Source organism: Cynoglossus semilaevis, chromosome 17 (genome assembly GCF_000523025.1).
Source record: "Cynoglossus semilaevis isolate Cse_v1.0 chromosome 17, Cse_v1.0, whole genome shotgun sequence".
Classification (NCBI taxonomy): domain Eukaryota; kingdom Metazoa; phylum Chordata; class Actinopteri; order Pleuronectiformes; family Cynoglossidae; genus Cynoglossus; species Cynoglossus semilaevis.
Window position 1 is genome coordinate 6,438,701 of NC_024323.1, and position 22,947 is coordinate 6,461,647.

A 22,947-nucleotide genomic window follows, 5' to 3' on the forward strand; every position below is an offset into this window, starting at 1 on the left:
AGCAAAAAAAACAAAAAAAAAACAAAAAAAAACACACAAACTAAAAAATAAACAGACACAGTTACATGTGAACATCATGAGTTTGACTCAACCAGCAACAAAACATACACGTTGTTGAAGGCTTTGATTAATAGCACGGTCAAACCTAAAGAAATGCCCACGGGTAATAGCATTAACCTCTGCCTCACTGGCTGACCTTCACCAGAGGCAGAAAAGTAAATTTAACCTTTTCGGGGAGGAGGAGGGGGGCTATCAGATCAAATGTTGTGTTCCTGTTTATGTACAATACGTAAAGATGTTTTTCTCTAGAAGAAAAAAAAAGATTGTGTGTTTATCTCGGTTATGCCTCTGCTGTAGTTTTCTGATCTTCGTCTACTTCACAAAGTTTTACTGTTTGCTAGTTTACTGGTGGGTTTTAGTTGCCATGAAATGATTGGGTATATGCGCTGTCATGCAATAAAGCCTGCGATAATTAAAGTTGTGACACACTTGATTTTCCATATCCAACATTTGTCGCTGCGTAAGTGGTTCTGTCACTCTGCCTTATTAGCGCTCGATGATTACTTGTTAGCTTTGGATTAAACAGTGGCTGATGGAGATGCTGTGCATTTAGAAATGAGGATCACAAAGACTCTGACAACTGGTGGGCAATTTCGCCCATTTTGAAAATTAGATTGACGAATAAAAGATTGAAAAAAAAACCCACCCCAAAAAACACCCAAATCATCGCTGTAACAATTAGGTGTTATTTCAGATGTGACTGAAGCCAAACAATAGTCTACATTCACAATTAAAAAGGCCTAATGTTATGCAAATTAGAGCAGCTTTTATGCTTTTCACAGCCTTGTAACAACGGGATTTAGCTGCACAAAGCAGGGAAACCAAAAGGGAGCTTTTCAAACCTCCATTGTTACTAAACCCCCCGTGGACGTACAGTGCATTCTGACATTTTCCAGCTTCATCTCCACTGTGTACATAACCATAAAGCCTATTGATGGACAAGAACCAAACACTACAATTTATAACTTTTAATCTGCGGCACCTAAACCTCAAGCTCTTTGACATATAAGAAACAAACTGTGTTTTTTTTATAGTTTATTTCCAGGGCTAAAGAAACATTTCTTCCTATAGAGTACATCCTTAACTGAAAATAAATTAAAATAGAGTTCTACTGCAGCCACATTGTGTTGAATAAATTATGCTCCAGTTTATATTCGATTACTCTAGTGGAACTGCAATGTTCCCATGGAGGAAGCTGGGTCATCAGGGCACCGCAAAAAACAGACAGAAATAAAACAGGAAGTCGCCGCTAATGATGGTTAAAATATTAGGTGGAGATGTAAAATGGGATTTCAGGTCAATGAAAACAGATGGCTCTGTTGTTGGAGGTCCCTGAGTGCTATCATCATGAATAAGTAAAACGACATATGATCCAGTTTTCCAGCGTATTCCTAATAAAGTAGGTTAGCAGTTTCTCTGAAGTCCAGATCCAGTAGTCACACTTTTTCTCTCTGGGTCTCTTAGTTTTATTCATTGTTTCAGTTGTTTTTCTGTCTCGCCATGTGTTTCTCTCCAGGGTGCTCCGCTCCCAGCCTCGTGTCCATGACCCTTTGTCCACCTGTCCCAGGTGTCCCTGCCTCTTCCTGTTCGTCCTGCTAGTTTTTTTTCCTTAGTCTGAGTGAACCAGCATTTCTCTAGTGTCCCCTGTGTGTCCAAGGCATCAGCAAGTTAACTGATCCTGCCTTTAGCTTAGAATTTTCTGCTTAGCAAGATTCTGCTTAATTACCACTACCACAGTGACCAACGCTGATGAAGGGACATGCTGAAAGTGATGGAATATTTACTGGGTGTTTTTGGTTCATGTTGCATTGCTTTTGTAATGATATTCTGTGGCTGTGTTTGATCATAACCTCCTTTTACTGCACTTTTTAAAAATAATGTACATGTAGTCTTAGATTCGTTGTAATCTTGTTGACCTGTACTATAGCATTAGGAATAAAAATATGGTTTAAGGGACAAACCTTGGTCTGGAATTTCTTCTTCCTGTCTGGCAGTAGGTAGATCTTGACGTAAGGGTCAGAGAAGCCGTTGGCGTCCTTTGCTGGCAGGTCCAGGGCTTTCAGAATCTTCACCACTAACTGCTCCGTGCTAACACACACACAAAACAATATTAGACTTTTCAAATGTTCAAAAAAAAGTTGTACAAAACACATATTTACTCAAACACTAATTCAGGATTACTCCACACCTGTGCAGGTTTGATATGAACACAGTAGCACCCGAGGTGCTGTGGTGGCTGTGGAGCAAAGAATAAGCAAAAAATGGTGTGTTTGTGTTTGTGCGTCATCCCTGCAGCTGTACCAGTGCTGCACTTTGGTAAACACACACAGATGTACAGACAGCGAGACAGAGTCTGGTCAGAGCTGAGCTCATTAATTTGTTTTAACACCGCACCTGTCATTGCCTTTATGTGCCGCTGATAAGTATGAACAGAGCGGACAGTGTTGATTAAGTTACCAATTGATCTGACAAATCAGATTAGACAAACTGCTATGGATTAAATTGTCTTTTTTCAGAACCTAATATACAAGTTTCTTATTTGTGAGAGAACAAATTAAAAAAAAAAAAAAATCACCACAGACAAGACATCAATAAAATACAGAAGATTAATTCAACAAATCATAAAATAAACATTGTTATTTCATTAAGTATTAATAGCTGACACGCTGAGGGTCAGGCTTCCCACAGGGAAAATTACAACCATAATAACATTAGCAGTTTCATCATCAACATCCCCTGTCCATTAAATTGGTTTTCTTTCTTTATCAAATTTTCAGAACAAACTCAGCCTCGGCTGTTCCTCAGATCTGCTGATTCTTTAGGTATGTCCAGTGCATCTTTAACCTTTGTTTTTACCTTCAGCTCAGCCTCCTGTTTTTGAGAGTCTCGCAAAAGGAAACATGGCTAAACATACACAAAATTAAACAACTGTTCTATTTTTCTCACACCGTATTTGTATAAAGTCATGTTCTAATTTAATAATATGGCTTACAAATATATTTGAACATTCAAAAGAATGTTGAGGTTTTTATGTGAAAACTAAAGTTTTGAAAAATTTATATCAATGTTTTTAAATTATGTTTGCCTCCGGAGTCTTAACACACCACTTCACTGGCAAGTACATTTACACCACACTGCAACTGTACTGCCTGAAACATACATGTTACTGCATATAAAAAGCAGAAATAAATTGTTGACTTGCAAGTTAGACCCTTTAAAAGCAACAAACCAAGCACATGTGCACATGTAAGCACCGCAGCAGGACTGCGAGCTGTTATTTGTCACGCGAGTGAAAATTCAAGTGAGAGGATACATATGAAGAAGCGGAAAGGCACATACACACGTCAACATCCGCTGTTATGGCTCAGACTCACGCACTGTTTATCACGTATTTAATCAGCAGATGAGATGAAGGAGAGGTGGGCCTTTAATCAGACCTTGTTAGGTTTTGTCCCTCTGCGTTAACCCGTGTGTCAGCACTTCATTAGCTTACGTGAGCGAGCCACATGGACGTTAGTGTAGAATTAGGTTCAGCCGGGCAAGCGCTTAGCTTGACCTGGTGATGCCGAAAATGTTCACCTTCCATCTCAACCAGTCACAAATAAAATGCCTTGGTGACAATACAAGCGTGGCAAATTGCGCAACACCGTTACCTCTGCGTCCTATCCAATTAGGCCAATTACAACATGACCCTTCTGCAAATCAAATCAGAGAGGTGATCCACACAGACAGGTTCAGCTGGAAATTTAGATACAGATTTACTGTAAACCTTTGACTAATTCAATAAGGTGTGTAATGATGAGTTTAACCAGTAACATTTAGTGACATCCTGGTGGTAAACATCTGGAGTCATCTGTAATCGACCAGAACAGAAATCTTTGTCTTTCTGACCTTTACACATTTTTGCGTGTTTGTGACAAAAATTCTATTTCCACTGCAAAGTAACATCAAAAAAATAGTCTCCCACCTAATGCTAATCGTAGCGACAGCTGTGTTGTAAAGCTATCTTTCATCAATGGTACAACCCTTTATAGTTCATGTCTTAGTAACATAAAAGGGTTGGCTGAAGACACACACACAGACACACACACACATACACACACGACTGTACCTGTTATTGCTCTGCTCAGAAGGCCGAATTCACAGCCTTATTCCAGGTGGACAATGCCTGCAAGCTAGCTGCAATTCCCACAGTGGAGATGTGTCAGCTCTTAATGGGATTGTCAATAGAGATACCTGTCCCAGAGGATCAGAGGGAGATTGACACTGTTGTTCCTACTGTTGCTCACTACAAGTAGGATTTCACACATTAACATCACCGCCTCATCACTGTCGCAGTGGCGATACACCTTCACGGGTCTCTTTGCACCAAAACACGCAACGCCACCTTGCAGTTCTCATCTCTAACCCATCTTCTGTCCCTCCCTCTGTCCTCCTCCTTAAACAAGAGCCCCGCAGAGTAAAGACAAGCAGCCAGAGCAGCACATTAACTATTCTGTGACTTTATAAATGGGCAAGAAAAGGACACAGGAATCGTTTTCATCGAGACCCCCTACCCCCCCTTCCAATCGGAGCCTCCTGTTAATTCTCCTTGTCTGTGACTCTGGCTATAACACGGTCTGCTGTTATTATGTGTTGACAGGGTCTGCTGTTCAAAGTGGCTGCTCATATATAATTCATGACTCTAACGGCCTCTCGCTGCCTCCCTTTTTCTGACCATCAGCACTTTCGCCTCTTGCAATGTTTCTACATGTCATGGTGGGCGGGAATGGGGGCTGCCCAGCTGAGCCACAGACGGCTCTGTACCCCGCAACCCACAGCGTCCATGACTAACAATGCACACACACACACACACACACACAGATTCATAAGCCCATCTTCTCTAACAGTGTGGCACCTGGACCAATTACTTACAAACTCTCCAGCGAAGCATATGTAACTAAGAGTCATCAAAGGAGCAAAATAAAAAGGAGCCACAGTCATCTGAGCCGATGCACACTGCACAGCACACACCACTATGTGACTTAAGTTTAATGGCACAGCTTTCTTACATTTAAACATTCATGAGTTGAGGATTATAACCATGAACACAGGAGACTGCTGTGAACACACGTCTCAAACAAACCTGTAAATAAGAAGCACTTTTCTTTTTCTTCTTCAAAAAGAAGTTGAATCCAGGCTTCAGTGTCACAGAACCATTTTTGTTGTTGTTGTTGTTGTGAATTCTAGTGAAGTATAAAAACCACACTGAAAGATATTGTTCCTGGAAGAGCACAGTCTCTGTTCTCTGTCATAAAGAATTCCGGTGAAACTTGTGTGAGTTTGCATCCATCTAACTTAAAGCCTTTGAGAAGTGCTGCAAATGCAGACACATCAATGCCGAGTGAAGAAACGCAAAAAAAAAAAGTGTAGTTACACCCATCACTGAGCCCCTCAAACTGTTTTAGGTTCAAGTTCAAGGTTTAAATTCTTCCTCCGATGCTTCGTCTGCCGTCACCGCAAACCACAGAAACCGGGGTTCATTTATTCTACAATTTTTTACAGCAAGGCTGCTGCACCACGGACGGCGATTTCAGTAGAAAACATCAGGCTCTGTGATAAAAAGTTGAAGCTACATAAAAAAAGCTCACAGGTGGACATTAACCCTGACTCCCAAGGTGCACTTTGGCACAACTCATTAAATCACTGAGATTCACACTCTGCAGCCACTTAAGTCAGAAAACAAAACCTGCTCCTTATATCACTTCACGTTTCATTTTCTTTGCTTCTCGTGGATAAATGTGCAGCAATAACTATTTTAGATTTTTACTATTTTGACTGTGAAAAAATTGTGCAATTACAGCAATGTTCATGATTGTATTGGGGAGAATTAAAGTAGTAAATTAACAGAAAAAAGATCACATGTTGGTAAATACCAGAGTCAATTCTTTGAATAAATCACCGAAGCATTGCTCTGCAGACACAGCATGAACTGTATGTGAATGACTGTCCTGTCACTGCAGTCCAGATGTGACTCTTGTATAAATTAATAGTGTCATGAATGGAAGAAAAAGTGAAGATTGGCTTCATTTTCTTTTTTAAAGTAACACTTTGTGAAGATTTAGTTTGTGAAATTATTCATTCGTGTGAAGACTCACTTAAAGGCATAACGCAGGAGAAAGCTGATCTTGCCGCAGGTGTCGCCCAGTTTGCCCTCACCCTGGTCACCCTTTGGTCTGTAGAGCTCTGGTTTGATCTGCCCAATACTGGTCACCTGCTCTTTCTCTTCACCATGGAAATCAGGACTGGAGAGCTGTTGAGTCATGGGCTTGGGCCTACACAGAGAGAGTGAATATTACTGGAAATGGATGAGACGGACACACACACACACAGACGCTAGTATCCTGCAGCCTAATCTCACACACTGTAGTAAAAACATCCAAAAACTGTTTACCAGTTGTTTAAACCTACAAGCGTTGTAGTACTATCAAAGAGAGCCATTATACTGAATGGGCCTCAGGAATGTTAACCACAAACAAATACAGTGTCTGCTCAGCCTTAATGTTCAGGACCCAACATCTAAAACATAATTAAAATGACTGAGACTAGTTACTGCATCTACTAAAAGGATTTGCTTTTAAAACAAGCCGCAAAAAATACCATCGTTCCACTTCTCAGTTTACCCCCTAGTTAGTTTTCAGTTCTATTGATGACTGATAGACTGAATGTTGATCATGAGTTTATCAAGAATATAAATAATGTGACAACTGGTTTGTTCTGTCTGGTATTTTTGTTGATTCAAGCCTTGTCTTGTTTTTTGGGGTGTTCTTTTGTTTGTTTGTTTTTTAGCCTTGTCTTGTTTTGTAAAGTCCTGTCTTGTTTTTTAGTTGTTTTTTTTTTTTTTTCTAGACCTGGCTTGTCTTTTTATTGTTTTTCTTCTTTTCATTTTGTTGTCTCTTATCCTGTGTTGCTTTTTTGTCATTTCTTATCTTTTCTTGTCTTGTTTGTCTTACAAGTTGGCTTCTCTTTGTCTTTTTTATTGTTTTTGTTCTTGTCCTGTCCTGTCTTGTCCTGTCCTGTCCTGTCCTGTCCTGTCATGATGCCAATGTTATGAATGAGGGTTAATTTAGAGGAAAAACCAACATAAAGAAAAAACTTCACTGTATGGAAAATCTCAGTAGAAGATAAAGTAAACCTACACCCAGGTGTGATTCTTAGACATGTAACATGTAAAATACAGCCACACTCCAATCCAACACCAGGTACTGACCGTGGGGTGACCTGCTGTTGGGAATGAGCATTGGGCAGCTCTTTTTGTGGGTGGGCTCCTCCCTCGGAGTTGGGGACGTCGGGAGACGTCTGACTCAGCTTCAGAGTTCCTACCAGAGATTTGACAGTTATTACAGTAGGGCTAACAGCAAAGCAACAAGTCATTTTCTGAACTCAGAGTCAGGAGTATTGATCCCATTGATTGTATTAGAGTGGTTTTCAGGACACTGATTTAACAGCCGAGAGAAGGGGGGGAAAATGACCAGACATATTTACAGCAGAACACGAGTCAGCACCAAAGACAGACAACCTAACAGTAACAAAGGTGGCTGAACAACGTTTTACCGTGGGCGGAGATAAATAACCTTCACGGCCTTTCTGACGGCATGAATGTTGCCATGTTTGGAGTTTCTTTTCTTATATTATTTGTTCTTGTGGATCACATGACATGAAATGACCTGTATCATAAGCTTTCTGCAATGAATCCCTTAGAGTTACTTTAATCTATTTTCATTGATATATTTAAAGGCCACAGCTAATTATTTTACATTGAGCAACAACTTTAAATGCTGGTGAAAACATCTAGATTTGGGTTCTCAAACTATGAGCTGAGGGCCATAGCTGCCACTGTCACTTCATTGGAGGGACACATCAGTGTTGAAACAGAGGTTTTTGTTTGATAGAATTACTGTACTCTAAAGGTACATAGTGCATTTCTTTTTTTAAACATTTTTATAATTAAAAAGAATTGGGAAAAAACAGGGGTATAATTTAATTTTTACTGACAATAAGCTACAGGCCAGATGTGGAGGGTTGGCAGAAAATCATTTATGATTGAAAGAAAGAAGTGGAGAATTTCTCAACTGAAGTGGAAAGGTTTACTATAGTCTATAGTTTCATATGGTATATCAAATATGCCAACTGTTGTGTTTAGAACTTGTTGGTAATCACAAACAGAGACGGAATTATGGGCCTACTCTGCAGCTCTGGCGAGCTTCTATACAAATCGTGTGGACACTCCTCACATCAGGCTCAGCAGCAGCTTTGTTTAAAAACCAGTCTTTGGTGAACCTCAATGATAAAGGTGAGCATTTAGCAGCTAAAGAGGAGTGGAGTGATTATTGCTGTTCTCGAGTGAAATGAAACACTGAGGGTGGAACCATCAGGTGGACTTACAGAAGTTTGTTTTTATATTGTATTTTTTTTTTTCTAAAGCAAAACTGTTATTTCCAGCTCAATAAATCCCGACCAGGAGACTTGTCAGGATGAAAAAGTAACATTCAGCGGCTTAGCAGAAAAGAAACCCATTAGCGTGTACGATAACGGCTCAGATCCATCACATTGTTGCAGCACAGATTAATTAATTTTACTATATTTTGGTAAATAAATACAGTAATGTGAGTAGATAAGTTACCAGGTGAGGCATTTCGTAACTCCTACTCTTAAAGAGACAGTAGCTAATATTTGTAAGAGGGCTTCTTTTCTCACCAGCATTGTTGTGGCAGGAGTCCATGTCCAGGTAGGAAGGTTCCTGGGTCTCAGTTGGACCCATGCCAACACCTCCGATCTCCCCCCTCTCCAGGCCCACCAGGTCAGCGAAGTGGGGATGGTGCTGACTCTGCTGGCCCAGAGAGGGGTAAAGAGAGGAGGACGAGTGGCCCTCCTTCCTCTGCAGCAAAGAGGGTAACAGTGACGACCCCCCAGTGCCGAGGCCTCCGACACCAGCAGTTCCAGGCAGCAGGCCCGATGTCAGACTCAGGCCTCCACCCTCGTTGTCCCGCCATGGCAGCCAGCACAGCTTCCATGAGACAAATAAGGAGACGGAGAGGAGGACGATGCCACAAAATGTCACGATGACTGACAGCAAACTAACAGAGATCTCTAAAGAGAAGGAACAGGAGAAAGTGATCTTTAATTTCGTTAGTCTGATCCGCAGACATAGGAGATGTTCAAGTGCTAAATGTGGAGACAGTCGTACTAGTCCTACAGCCTCTGAGACCTGGCAGCATATCACTAAAGTCCGTTAGATTCATCGCCTCTGAAACAAGATACTTGGCAGTCCATCCACAGCTGGATAGAAGGGGTGGACAGATCGACCAGCCAGCAGAAATACAATGCCACCCATAGTGGCGAGTGAATAGTGTCGTGTATTCACACATTTAACCCAGAGTTATTTCTGTGGCCAACAAATCCCCAGCAAAATCCTTAATCACCCGTCACTGGTATATCAAAACCACTTTTCACACCACATTATCAACATCAATATATGCATCAGTATACTGTAAACACACTATAGAGCAGAAGAGAAAACCTGCAATCTGATACAAAACCATCCAACTTTTTTCTGAAGTAAAATAATGTCAAATACTAGAGGACATAATAATATGAGGGCGAAGGCAAATTAGCAGGGGAAGCATAGGTCTGACGCAGCGTGTAGTATAATGAAAAAAAGGAGGAAACACAGAGACTAGGGCTGCTCCCTGTATGAAAACTGCCACACTGTCCCTGGTAATGATGAGGTTCTTAAATCTGTAGTAGAGGCAGAGGGATGGAGGTAAGGATGGGGATGTGGGTGTTAGAGAGGGTGGGGAATGACTCATGCGGGTTAAAAAAAAAGTGGGCTACAGTATAAAAGAAAAGTGCTGTTTCAGCACTAGACTGGTGGACAGTTCCAGCAACAGCTACTATCAAAGGGAGGGAGAAAGGAGAATCAAGAGCCAAGATGTTTAATGTTAAACTAAAATTTTAAAAAATTAAAATTCTAAATTTCTGTCAAATTTGTATCAAATAAATTATAGTCAAAAATACTGGAATAATTTAGGATTTCCCTGAAGTAACATTCCTTAGAAAGTCATTAGTTTTAATCTCATCAAACGCAACTGATCTAATCTTTTTAACCTATTAGTGTAGAGTTTGCAGATTAGGATAAAGAGATAAGAGCCAATGGCTTAGTCTGTCCTCTAGAACAAGATAATACAACCAGACTGCCAACACCTGCCTTCTCAGCTGTAACAGCCTCTTAAATAGTGAATGTATTTCTGTTTTACTGTGAGGACGAAGAAAAGACAGAAAGACATTGAAATGAACAGTCCAAAATATATTGGATATTGCTGAGGTTTTCTGCAGTCATTCCCTGATGGTCAGCAGTGGTACAGGACCTGGGGCTACATTTCAAGGTGGCTTCAAAATTAGGACTTGGAGAAGATTTATAACTTTCAAATATCAGGTTGTTTCGTCTGTCCCCCTAAGTTCAGGTTGTTTCCTCCTTCTTTAGTTTCTACTTATTGTCATTGTTTATTGTGTTTGTCCCAACCTTTGACCACAGTCATTTCTTAACCTTCCGTACCTGTTTGTTGTAGTTGAAGAAGTACGTTTTTAAAAATCGCTAAATATTCATTTTTGGTAGGACCTATTCACTGATAGCTATCCTATTAATTAACGAATCATTGAATACTAAAATGATTTGGGTGGTGGTCGTGGTGACTGCTGCCCCCGCGACCCGGTAACGGATAAGCGGATGAAAATGGATGGATGGATGGATGAATACTAAAATGAGAGGAAAACCGTCAACGTCACAATGTCACATGACTACTCAAAAACAAATTTATTACAAAATAAAACATAAAAGGATTCATTTTTATTTCTTTCATACAATCCTTTTGTTTTATTGAAATATTTAAAATAGTACTTTTAATAATACTTTTTAAAATATTTGTACTGGCCATATAATAGACTCAATCTTGTGACATATTTCAGCCAATGGGGAGTGCCTAGGGCAGAAAGACAGGTAGTTGTATGTGTTTCAAACCTGTTTGTATTTGTGACTGAGCCAAATGATGGAATAATTAATATGGTAAAAGTCCCCAAATCTTAACTTTAAGACTTTTCTTAAACCATCATTTGGTATCCTGCATTTGAGTTCATCTGCCTGAACACTACACATGTATCTCCAAAACCCTAGTGATGTGTTCTAGTAATGTTCTAACTTCACCAAAAATAAAGTGGTTACAGTCTTCCAGCTCTCTGCTTATATTTCTGAATTGGTTCACTTCTGTCAGAACACATCCTTTCCTCTTCCTCTTCCTCTTCCTCTTTCATGCCGCACAGTCCGTTATATAATGCCCTGAAACACCTTTCATGTCCTACTGTCATCTTTACCTCCATGCTGTCAGGGTCTGTATGATCTGACTTTATTCCTCTCTGCAAAGGCTGTTTTTTTCTGTGTGTGTTTTGCTCCAACCTCCTTTTCCACCCCCCTCCTACTCTCTAGTGCCTGGCCCTCTCTCTCCCGCTCTCTCCCTCTCTGGGTTTGAATTATTCATAAGTCTGTGTATGTCATTAATCAGCACTTGTTCAAAAGATATGATTGAGGATACGGCAGTGGTGGGGGGACATTGATCTGTCTCGGTGAAGACGAGGAAAAGGGAGGAAGTAAGCAACAAGAGGATGAAGAAGGAGAAATAAGCAAAACGACGGCAAGGCACGGCAGATCCATGAAGCTGGAGACTGGAGGACAGTAAAGTGATGAAGTGGGAACTGAGAACAGGAGGGGCAAGGGAAGGCAGTAAGACAGTCAGAGGAAAAAGGACAGCAGTGATGAAGCGTAATCAAGTGAAAGAAAAAAAAATCATCTAAGCCTGTTAGTCGCCAGCAGGCATCTGAACAGACATACGAGTTGATTGAGTTTATTTCCTGACTGGGGTTGAGAGGGAAACAGTGAGGACTGATAAAGTCGATGGGTCCACCGCAGCATGTGTGAAGGACCTGACAGTGATTTAGAGTAAAACATAAAGAGGGGAGGGGTGTACGGATGGAAAAGGTTAACGCATTGATCTAGAGGGGTAAAACAAAGCGAGGAAGCAGAGGAATAGGCTGTGTGTCTTTGGCAAATCAGGAAACACTGATAAGAAGCTGCTGTGATCAAACGTGCACAGGGACTGTCAGAGGCCAAACCGCTCTCCTCGATTTGTCTCTCTTTAGGGCACTCACTGTGGCTTCCCAGGCACTGATCCTGCCAAAGATCCGTCGCTAATCCACAAAGCATAAAAAGCAAGTCAGCTGGAGAGAGTAGTGGGTGGGTTGAAGATCTGTGAAGTTCGCCGTGAAGGGTGACAGAGACTCTCTGTCAATCAGCGACTGATGCAAGCCCACTGGGACGAGTACATTGCTCAACATCAAACGCATTTCTGCCGCTTACACAAGCCTTTCTTTCACATCCTTCAGCAGCGGCGGTCCTCAGGGGGCATCCAGACTTCCATCGGCAAACACTGAAAGATCACAGCTGGTGAGCAAGAGGGCAACGCCTAAAACCACTCTGTGCCTCTGCTTCACAGAGACATCCAAGTCTCCAGAGGCATCGTGCAACCAATCCAGGGAAATCAGCACTGAGTGGCAGAAATGTGTGCTTATCTGCATAACAGCACACTGCATATATCCAAACACTAGCGTCAGACAACGCTCTCTATACTATACCATATATACACATATATATTCATATTTTTAGACATGCTTTTGGTGCTCATAAAAGACATGGCACGGACTTGTGCTGCTGTCAGTCTAACAGATAAATATTTCATGTTTTGTTGTTTAGCTTTACTTTTATCACCTGCCTTCCTATACTGTACCTGAGCCTCCGACATACACTGACACAGCTGTGCATATCAAACAAAAACGTTGCCATAGCCTAAATACGATGTGCATAATTATCCGTCCCCATAAAACCTTTTAGCGTGCGCTGTTTCCATGATGGTTTATCTGCAGTTCAGGTGATGATCACTTCTTGAAACAAATCACTCAATCTTTCCACACTGAGAGCTTCAGCTCCTGCTAGCTTGGGAGGTGGTCATGGTTTTTCTCTCTGCTGAAGTGATTTATTCAACAAGAGATGTTTGACAAGCTCCTCCAGTTGTTTTGACACTTCTTCCGTCATAAAAGCTAAGCATTCAAACTGACATGGATCAAGCTGACCACCAATTTGTAAACGTACGGGACAAGAGTGCTCGGATGGAATTGGAATTTAGGCAATTTTTAAGTTTTGCTGTAGAGCAGAAGGAGACAGATATCTATGCGCTGTGGTTTATTTACACCAGGAAACCAAGTGTGAAAAAATGGACCGACATCCTACTTTAGTGTTGTAGTTTCAGAGGAGAAAGAGAAATAAAGCATAAAATTATATTAAGTAATCCCCCCGAACATTTTATCAGGTTAAGAAGGTTACATTTTGTCAGTATTTTCTACTTCCTCTTTTTTTTCAGCTGCCAAAGATGCATTGTCCAACCTTGAAAGAAACAGCAGTTTTATAAAGGTAAATACAATTATTCAAGAATCTGTTGCAAAGCATTTGCTGTTAAGAAGAAAAAATATATCCACATCTACGTGTAATTTCACCTACAGTAAGTTATTGGTCCTGACTGACCACCATCTCAGATTCATTGGTAAATCAATAGTTCTCGTCCTAATTGTGTTATTCTCTTGGTAACATATTACCAAGTTGAAATACTGGAATCAATTAAAACATATCAAAGCATAACAAATGTGATTATAGCACCCCCTAATGGGCTGGGAGGAGAAGTAAGAGAACATTGTTGCCTACTAAGAAATCCCTGTTTGTCTGGTTTCTGACCTAAAACACATTTTCAGATTTGTTTAGTATTGTTACACGGACAGAGGTAATTGTTCACTGTTTATTCATGCAGTCCTATATCTCTGGAGCACCAGTTCGCCCATGATTATTTTTAACAAGATTGTCACCATACAAATGGGAAATAACCTGATTTACATGGCAGACAGTATTTCTCAAACACATTCTATCATTTTGTAAAACTCCAGGCTTGTGTGCGTTACCTGGTTCCAGCTGAATGTTGCGTCCTCTATGCAGGTAGCTGAACTCCTGGCAGCTTTTGCTCTGGCTGTTGCCTCTCTGGGAGTAGCACAGCTCCTCCAACAACATCAGCGCCTTCTTGCACATGTCATCATCCCAGTCACCCGACATCCTCCAATCTGCATCGCACTTTGACTAGCAGTCAGCCAATGACAGCGCAGCACTCACCACCTTCTCCAATTAGGCAACACTTTGTTAAACAGGGAACCAGCCCTCTTCTTTTAAGAGGTGTGTTTTGACAACCGGAGAGGAGAAGGTGGAGGAAGCCTAGGGAGCGACGGCATTAAGGGAGGAATGTCAGAGGCTTTATGGGTTGTCTGTGTGACTGGATCACAGAGACTGGACCGATGAGCCCATGTATAACAGAGCGGCACCCATCCCTCCTCTCACTGTCCCTGAAAGAGATAAAAGGAGAAAACTTGCAGCTTGAGGGTCGGGGCATTAAAGAGCACAAATCAGGTTTTGGCAGATTGGTCACCTTTCCCATTAACTTTGAAAGGCTGGTGCCAAAATCACCAGTGTGTCCCTGTTAGATCAAGGACTACCTCAATATATAATAGAGCTTCATCATACTCCATAAATTAACTGCAAATAAAAAAAATTTACAGTCAGGTTCCATCTGTCCATCTTCTACTTTTATATCCTGTCATGGCTCATAGGAAGGGCCAAAACCGATGGGTCACAGGTTGGGGGTACACTAGTGTTTAAAAAAAACAATCCTTTAGAAAAATCCTGTAAGATGTCATAAAAGGATACTTGTTTACAACAAGTATTGAAATAACTAAAAAGAGATTATCACATTCAAACTTTAAATACATTTTCATTTACTTCTCTAAAGGGGTGGCGGTGAGGGCTCTTGGGCAAAAAAAGACACTGCACAGTCATTGTGCGGCTGAAACAAACTTAACAGCTGCGTTAATCAGCTTTAAATTGATCCTAAAGGTACAAGTGTAGTTTACATATTCAAAATAAATTTGAAAAAAAAGTAGCTGAATGCTGCGTGGGATTTGCAGATACAGAAGTTTAAATGTCCTTGTGTTTGACAAAGTAATGTCAAAGTTATCTGTTAAATCATTCATATATAAAGCATTCATAACTTTATAATAGTGCCATTTTGTAATAGGAGGATAGATGCTGCATAAAATGAATAATTAAATGGCTTAATGCATGTGTCATCTATTCAAGGACACGAACAACAACTGTTTAGCTGTACGCAGTGGGCTGCAATCCGTTTTTTTTTTCCTGGGACAGCAAAGGCATCACTGGAGTAACAAGGTTTAAGTTATATATGAGTCTCTAAATTGTCAGTTTTTCCAAAACTGGGTCTGAAACTGATTATATACAGTAGATTCAATTATTATGAGAGCCCATTTTTTTTTCCCCAGCAAAACATCGTATTCTGTAATTACAGCATAATTTAGATCATCAGAAAATCCCCAGGGAACACTTAAAAACAAAAGAACATGTTGCTTATAATTTGTTTTTAATGAAAAGGAAAATCCACAATAGCAAACATTAGAAAATAAAAAGCAGGTCTCTTGGCTAGAGAATTATTTGTGATTCTATATTTTATTTACTGTACTCCGAGTTTTCTACAAAAAAGCATTTAATCAACTTTAATGATGTCCCCCGGTCAGAGAGTTGTGAGCATTACCTCCACTGAGCTTGACTCAGGTAGTTCTGGACCATAATACATTTTCGAACCAATGCGAGAAGCTGTGCATCAAATGTTGTCATCATAAATACATATCTGGCCTGAGGAGAAGGATTTATGCCTTCAGTGCATAAATATATATATAACATAGTTATTTAATTAAGACCAAAAACAGGAGTCTGCAGAAAAGTGGAGAATGTTTTTGTCTCACTTTAAGTTGGAACCAGGGTTGAGCTCTTGGAAGCTTCAACAGGAAACGGAGGCTCACATCAGCTTCACTGGCCCCTCCCACACATCTTTTAAGTCGTCCCAATATTTGCGTAGACTATGTTTGACTTTCTGCACCTCCACCTGCAAAAGAGAACACAGGGTGAAACTGCACTTAATCATTAGCATTATTTAGCAACATCCATGTGTCTTCTTTACTTGTGCAATAAGTATCCGACGTTATATTTTCTAATGCTAATTAGTATTTAAAATTTCACAACATTTTTCACAACTTGTTTCTTGTATCGTTCATTTTGTCTAGTGTAGTGCCTTATTTCTATTTCTTACTGCCGCAGTGTATTTCTTACTGCAAGTAATTTGGCTCTGGAGTGAGCCTTGCTTGGTTTTGGGTACAAATGGCCAATAAAAATCTTGAATCTTGTGAATAAAAATTCTCTCCATGAAAGTAAAATAACAATAATATGTCTACTTTTTATAGAAAAAAAAAGTCCACCAAGCATGGTGGCTTTTGTAGACAAGCAGTGGCTGGAAAAAGTGGTTTGCCTCCATTTTCTGCAGTGCCCCCATTTTGTACAGAGGACAACTGTTGAGCGCCCCCTGGCACCACTCAACACTTTTACAAATTTTGAAACTCTACCGGGCCTCATTTGAAACACTGTAATCACAACCCCCCATTTTGGAAGCACGTGACTAGCTCAACCTGAAACAACACAATTCAACATGGTATGTCTTTTATATACAATCTACAAATTGAATATGAATGTATTTGACCTTATTCTTGCCCAGTGTGTCTTCCCGTCTGGCTGCTGCATGTGTGAAAGTCTTGTCCTTTCATTTTAAAATTAGACTTCTTTAGCATATTGTCTTTGTTTTGAGCTCATTCTGTCTAAATAAAAGCGGGTCAATGCCCAAACTTCAGTGTTTCACAGACTCTTAGGCTCCGGAGACACTGCCTGAAGAGATTAAATGCAAAGCTGTGTCTAAGAATATCAAAGGTAAATTGAAGGAAAAAAAAAAAAGAATATGTCTGGCCAAAAGTTGTCTACAGGCCTTTGTCTGGTTTGAAAATAAATCACTGGAAAATATATATTCATGGTGAGAGGCCAGTTCACTTTCCAATGAAATGTTTTTGTCCTTGTGAGGTGGAGAACCTATTTCTCAAACAAGAGGCCGTGTTGGACAGGGTAAGGACTATTGATCAGTTGATGTATGTTGTTCTGTGAAATGTCAGTGTCAGTCTTTGAGCATTGAGTGGTGCCTCCCTTGTGCTGCCCTCCTCGTGTGTCCATCTGCCTCACGGCCATCAATCACCACATTAGGCAAAGACATATTTCACTCTGAACAAGATCTGAAACAAGTGCTCCCCCCACTAGCTTTTGACTTTTCTCTCTGTCCTGTCGGATTTCGACAGAAACACACTTTGCTCTGGCTCTGTGTCTGTTTCTGTCTCTGATTGTCACATAAGTGCGTGGGTCTAAATACAACTCACATAATTCACTCCATTAAACTGTCCGTCATGGCGCAGTCAACTAGAACTGAATCCTAAAGTAGCAAATCAGAACGCCATCTCATCCCGACATCCTGCATTGACCTTTATATGCTTGCACCTTCAGTCCACCTTCACTCTTCCCCCATTAAGATAGTAAATCAGTCTGATTGACTTTAAAACCCCAGATATCTCAATCAGAAGAATGGCTGTCTGGCACAAGACTGGCCACCTTAATGCCAAGGAAAGCATTCGAATGGATAGGACGGAGGAAATAGAGGAGTCAGACATAAAAGGAGAATTCCGAGACGGTTAAAGAGAGAGAACGAGGGAGGGAACGGAAAGATAATGCTGTCATTAAACTGAAAGCACATGGAATTAGAGGGAAGAAAGAAAAAGTAGTGATAAGGCAACAGTTGGTTTAAAGTACAGGGATGCATATCACTGTAAGTACAAATTTTCACAGGATCTTAGTACTGACAGATGAATATGTCATCTAACACATGTCAGGGGATAGCTTCACTCGGATAAAGTCATGCAGAGAAACACACATTCCAAGTGGAGCAACACTAAACCTCCCACAGATGCTCCATTGACTGCTGCTCAAGCTGGGATCAATAATTCCAAGGAACGAATACGCCACAACACAGACCAGTCAACCAGTAAGGTCACAGTCCGATTGGCCAGATGAGGCAAGGTCACAGTCTAATCACACTGTGGGAAATAGGAGATTCAGGACATGCAGGTGCTGTCCAAAAACTGTGCCCAATTACCAGAAAAAAAATCTAACTTAATCGGTCTGAAAAAACTCCCCCTGAAACAGTGGACACAGGCCATTCGTTAAAAACTCAAATTCAATGATACAGCGGCCAGTACGGTAATGCAACTTCAACCCTTCACGGGCGGTGCGAGCAGGACAGCTCACCCCTCCTGCTAATTACTTAGGATAAGAGCTTCGGCTAAATGTCTCATTTTTAATGGCTCTGTCCAGCCGTTACATCCTCAATCTAGCTTATAGGCGATAAAGCAGATGAGGCGTTCATGTTTGTTCTCGCTTATAATGAAAGGATCATTCCTGTATGTGCACAGGACTGAAGGATTTGGAGCTACACTCAGCATAGACGGAGAATGCTAGAATTTACTAAATTGAATTTGATGGAAATGAGAATCTTCACTTGTACATAGACAAAAGATTACAGGTTACACATTAAAAATGCAGCACACAAACACTGTTTATTACTGATTTTTTATTACCCAATTATTATTAATGTAATACTAAAGGAAATTACCAATTTCTTCAATCAGCACAGCTTATATTTACACTTTTCTTTCATTAAAAAGTCACAATTGAGCAAATATCCTTGAACGACGTGAAGGTGAATTTGTTGAAACCCGAGGGGTTGGGTTTTTCAGTAACAAGTATCATGTGAGTGAGGCTGAAATCTGAAATCTGTAACAGGCATCTGTCTGTGGGGGATGAATCACACACCTCAGCTGGGTTTAGGAATGACACTGATAAGGCATTTGAAATGCAGCTGCCTGCTGAATGACAAGGATAAAAGAGACACTCGGATGCTTTCCGCAACCTTGTGATCAACTTGAAATCCTGTATCAACATCCAACATTTCAAGTTGTCGTGATATTGTCTGTGAACAATGGACTCATAATTACAAAATGTATCTAAGAGTCAGTCTCTTTTTTTTGAAAGGAAACATAACGCTTTAGTAGACAAAAGCGTCTAATCCACTGAATACAGTTCGTATATAATAGGATGTTTCAGGCATTTTTCACTGAACCTGCCGTTAAGTCTTCTTATCTAGTGCCATGCTACTTCTTTTGTTTTCATTAGTACCTGGAAGTCATTTTTAAGGAAATCTTTAATCCTTTTCCTAAATGGTCCTGAGGTTTTGTCAGGGACTGTAGTGAAGTGATGAAGTGTAAAAGCAAATTTCGCTCTTCCAGTGTGTAGCACCTTCAGATTTAGCTAACTTTTTTTTCCCTGCTGCCTGGCAGTTCCAGCTCCAACATTCCTTCATTCGATTCATCTTCTACTGGATAATCTTTCTTATTATTGAGTGGGCGGCTCAGGCCAATCCCAGCAGTCTTTGGGAAAGGGCAGGATTAACACTCAAAAGGTTTTCCAGCCCATCACTAGGCCTGGTATATTCAAACAACCCTTCATACACACCTGTGGGCACAATGACAAAACACAAACTCTATGGACCAGAGACTGAAGTCAATAAAGATCAAAATGGTGAACTTTTGCTGTAAGGCAAAAGCACCAACCGCACATCCATCACGTGGGCCCAGATCCTACATCCTTACTCTAATACATCCCCTATCTCTTCTCAGCAGGCGTCCAAACCCTCTCATCCTTGCTTCTCTTAATTAACCTCCAAACTGCTCAGCTGCAACCCCAACTGTCCCACATGTGGCCAAAGGGGCATCTGGTAACCAAATGGAGCCCACAGAAACTGCCGGGTTCAAATCTCTATCAATTTTCACACATGCAGCCAAATGGATGTGGTGCACTCATACAGTACACATATGAGTTTTAAACATTTCTATTTGATGAAGTTTTACTGTCAAGACAGGCGGTCAAAGCAGCTTTAAGGCAGCATAACCAGCTTTAGACCTGTTGCTATAGTTACTGTCATTATTATTGCTATAACATAACTCCTCAACCCTCTCAGCTCTTTCTTTTTATGTCTTGGGGCTGGTTGTAGCTTATGAGGCAGTGCAGTTGCCTTACACCCAGAGGTGTAAGGTTCGATTATAGACTTTAGGTTAAACAGTATGCCACCCCCTGGCTGTCATTGGTGTGATAGCAGAATGTCTTTGGTTGTTCGACAGAACTAGAAAAGCATTATATAAGCACAGACACCATCTTAACTTACCCTCATCCCCCATTCCTTCCCCTTCAGTCTGGATGTCAACACTGTCAATTGGAGTTGCTCCATTGCACCATAACTGTCGATTATACAGACTAAAATGTTTTGTTTAGTTTTGTGAATTTGGTATACATAAATAAAATGTATTTCTAATATTCTGATTTTTTGCAGCTTCTCTAATTTTGCATTTCTTCTAATTGTCATCGTTAGTATTATTGAATCTGATATCTGTTGGGCCCTTTGGAGCTGCATCATGTTGTCTACCACCTTAAAATCAATAGCCTCATGCACCGTCAGATCATCCTCCATGTGCACGATTAATTTGTGGAGTTCATGACCTCACTCCAGCAAAGCTGGCATTTCCTTCTTTCTGTTTTGCATCACTTCCTTTTGAGGCCACAGCCAAGTCTCCCTGACACAATGCTATCATCGCTTCCCTCTTCCTACTCATTTGTCTGTTACGGATTGATGCACAGGACCTACAAGAACAGGCTGCTACAACCCATCTCTCTGGTCACTACAGTGGAGAGATTCTCCTTTCCAGGGACAGAAACGCTGCCATATAAAGCCAAGACTGAATGCGGGGATATTAATGTCTATTGACTAGAGGTAATAGCTTTCCTGAGCCTCAGCCTCGAGGTTGTTCCAATTTAGCCTCTCCTGTAATAGCTCCTGGAGACCCTTTCAGCAAATAAATAACACTAGGTGAGAAAGAGTGGCTTGTAATATCTGTTTAAGACCATAAATCCTGATAAACATGCAATCAAACATGGCCTCACATTTCAGTTGGTATTAGCTGTCTTCTTTTGTCAGGAGCTGCTTGTCCCACATTCACACATATCAAACGGTGGCTTCTCAGAACCCACTGCTTTTTAAGGCAGCCGGCCTGTTGGAGCTAAATTATCTATAAGATGAGACGGAGCTCAGCCAGGAACCCAGAGATACTGGTGCTGCTCTTCCTGTCTGTTGCACAGCCAATGGAGCTGCAGAGAGGGACCTCTTTACAGTCACACACACATATATATATTAATAAATTCACACACTGAGAGACAAACAACCGCCTTCACTTTATTTTTCATCTACTGCTATGTCAGAGCCAGTGAGTCAGTGTGTTTCAGTGAGTGCTTTTTTTTTTCTAAATCACTTGAATACATTTGGTTCCTGTTGTGGGAATCCACAGCCAGTGTGGGCTTTGATGCTTTGGAGTGGGATGGGGCTGGATGGATGCTGCGGGGCGGGGTGGTAGGGGGCCCTTCGGTGTGGGTGTGAAGGGAGGGAATACGCACGTCTTACGCACGTCAACCTGTTTTCCCGAGTATTTTATGCGTGCCCATGAGCGTGCACCCCACTCTCCGTTCGCTTTGTATGCTAAACGCGTTTGCACGGGGGAGAAAAAAAAGTTAAATCACCATCATCAGTGAGCACAGCAGCCATTGATACACTCGTATGAACACGGATAGGATCCTGTAATCTGCTGTACGTGCGGGTCCTTCATCCCACATAGAGGCTGCCTGCATCCCACTCTGTGTCCACGGAATATGGAGCCCACTGTTGGCTGAATGCACAAACGCGCTGGAGCCAGGATGGATGCAAAATAAATATAAACATTAAATATTGAGGGGAAACAGACACATGCCGCTGAATTTAGGGCACATCCAGTACAGCTGAGTGCGGGACGCAGGGTGAAAGGAGGATGCGGAGTAGAGCTGGAGGATGCTGCTGGACTGGAGGGAGCAACAAAAGAGAAAGATTTCTTACCTTAGCGTTGCAGAAACCGCTGCCTCCCTCCTCTGTCCGATTTCCGATATGGGCTATTTTAGTCAGATGCGACGCATGTAAAGGGGCATTCCACCTTCGCTCCTCCCGCCTCTATCTTTCTCCCTCGCTCTATCTTTCTCTCTCCAACATGCACCGAGCAATAAGCCCTGCAACCTGGATGGCAGACGGAGGGAGAGAAATGAACAATTTAATACCTCTCTCTTTCTTACCCCCTCTCTCTCTCTCTCCTCTCCTCTCTTTTCCTTGCCGTTTCCTGTGTTCTTCTTTTATATTTTGCCCCCTCCTTGTGTTTTTTTCCTCCTCTCTATTTCACTATCTCCTCCCTCCCTCCCTCCCTCCCTCCCTCTCTCTCTCTCTCTCTCTCTCTCTCTCTCTCTCTCTCTCTCTTGCACGCTCCCTATTTTTCCTCCCTGTGCTCTGAATACTAATAGTCTGTCTCTCCTCTCACTGCCTTTACAGTCCTGCCAGTGCTAAGTGCAAAAGAAATAGTGGCGCGCGTGCGTGTGTGTGTGTGCGTTTTGCTGGGAGGCCATGGTGGAACTGTAACAGTGGAAGGAATTGCAACTCTCAGCCTGGAGGGCAGTAAGTTGTGTTGGTTTTATTTTGGTATTTTCTATATATAATTTCCAGAAATTTAAGAAATAAAAAATAAAAATGGGTCTGGAGCCATGAACTGAAAGAGTGGTATGTGTCACAGCCTTTTAATAAGAATGTCCCCAGT

The 22,947-nt window shown here is 41.2% G+C and overlaps 1 protein-coding gene across 1 annotated transcript in view; it reads right to left on the reverse strand.

Moving 5' to 3' along the window:
- Nucleotides 1–22,499, reverse strand: part of syt3 (synaptotagmin III) — a 32,733-nt gene extending 10,234 nt beyond the window's left edge. Inside the window, exons 1-7 of the mRNA XM_008329636.3 lie at nt 22,206–22,499; nt 16,054–16,193; nt 14,152–14,583; nt 8,797–9,189; nt 7,310–7,418; nt 6,198–6,374; nt 2,022–2,148 (exon numbers count right to left, since the gene is read on the reverse strand). Coding sequence (XP_008327858.1) covers nt 2,022–2,148; nt 6,198–6,374; nt 7,310–7,418; nt 8,797–9,189; nt 14,152–14,299 — 954 coding nt within the window. The 5' untranslated portion in view covers nt 14,300–14,583; nt 16,054–16,193; nt 22,206–22,499. The remainder of the gene's footprint in view (nt 1–2,021; nt 2,149–6,197; nt 6,375–7,309; nt 7,419–8,796; nt 9,190–14,151; nt 14,584–16,053; nt 16,194–22,205) is intronic.
- Nucleotides 22,500–22,947: the final 448 nt, after the last annotated feature.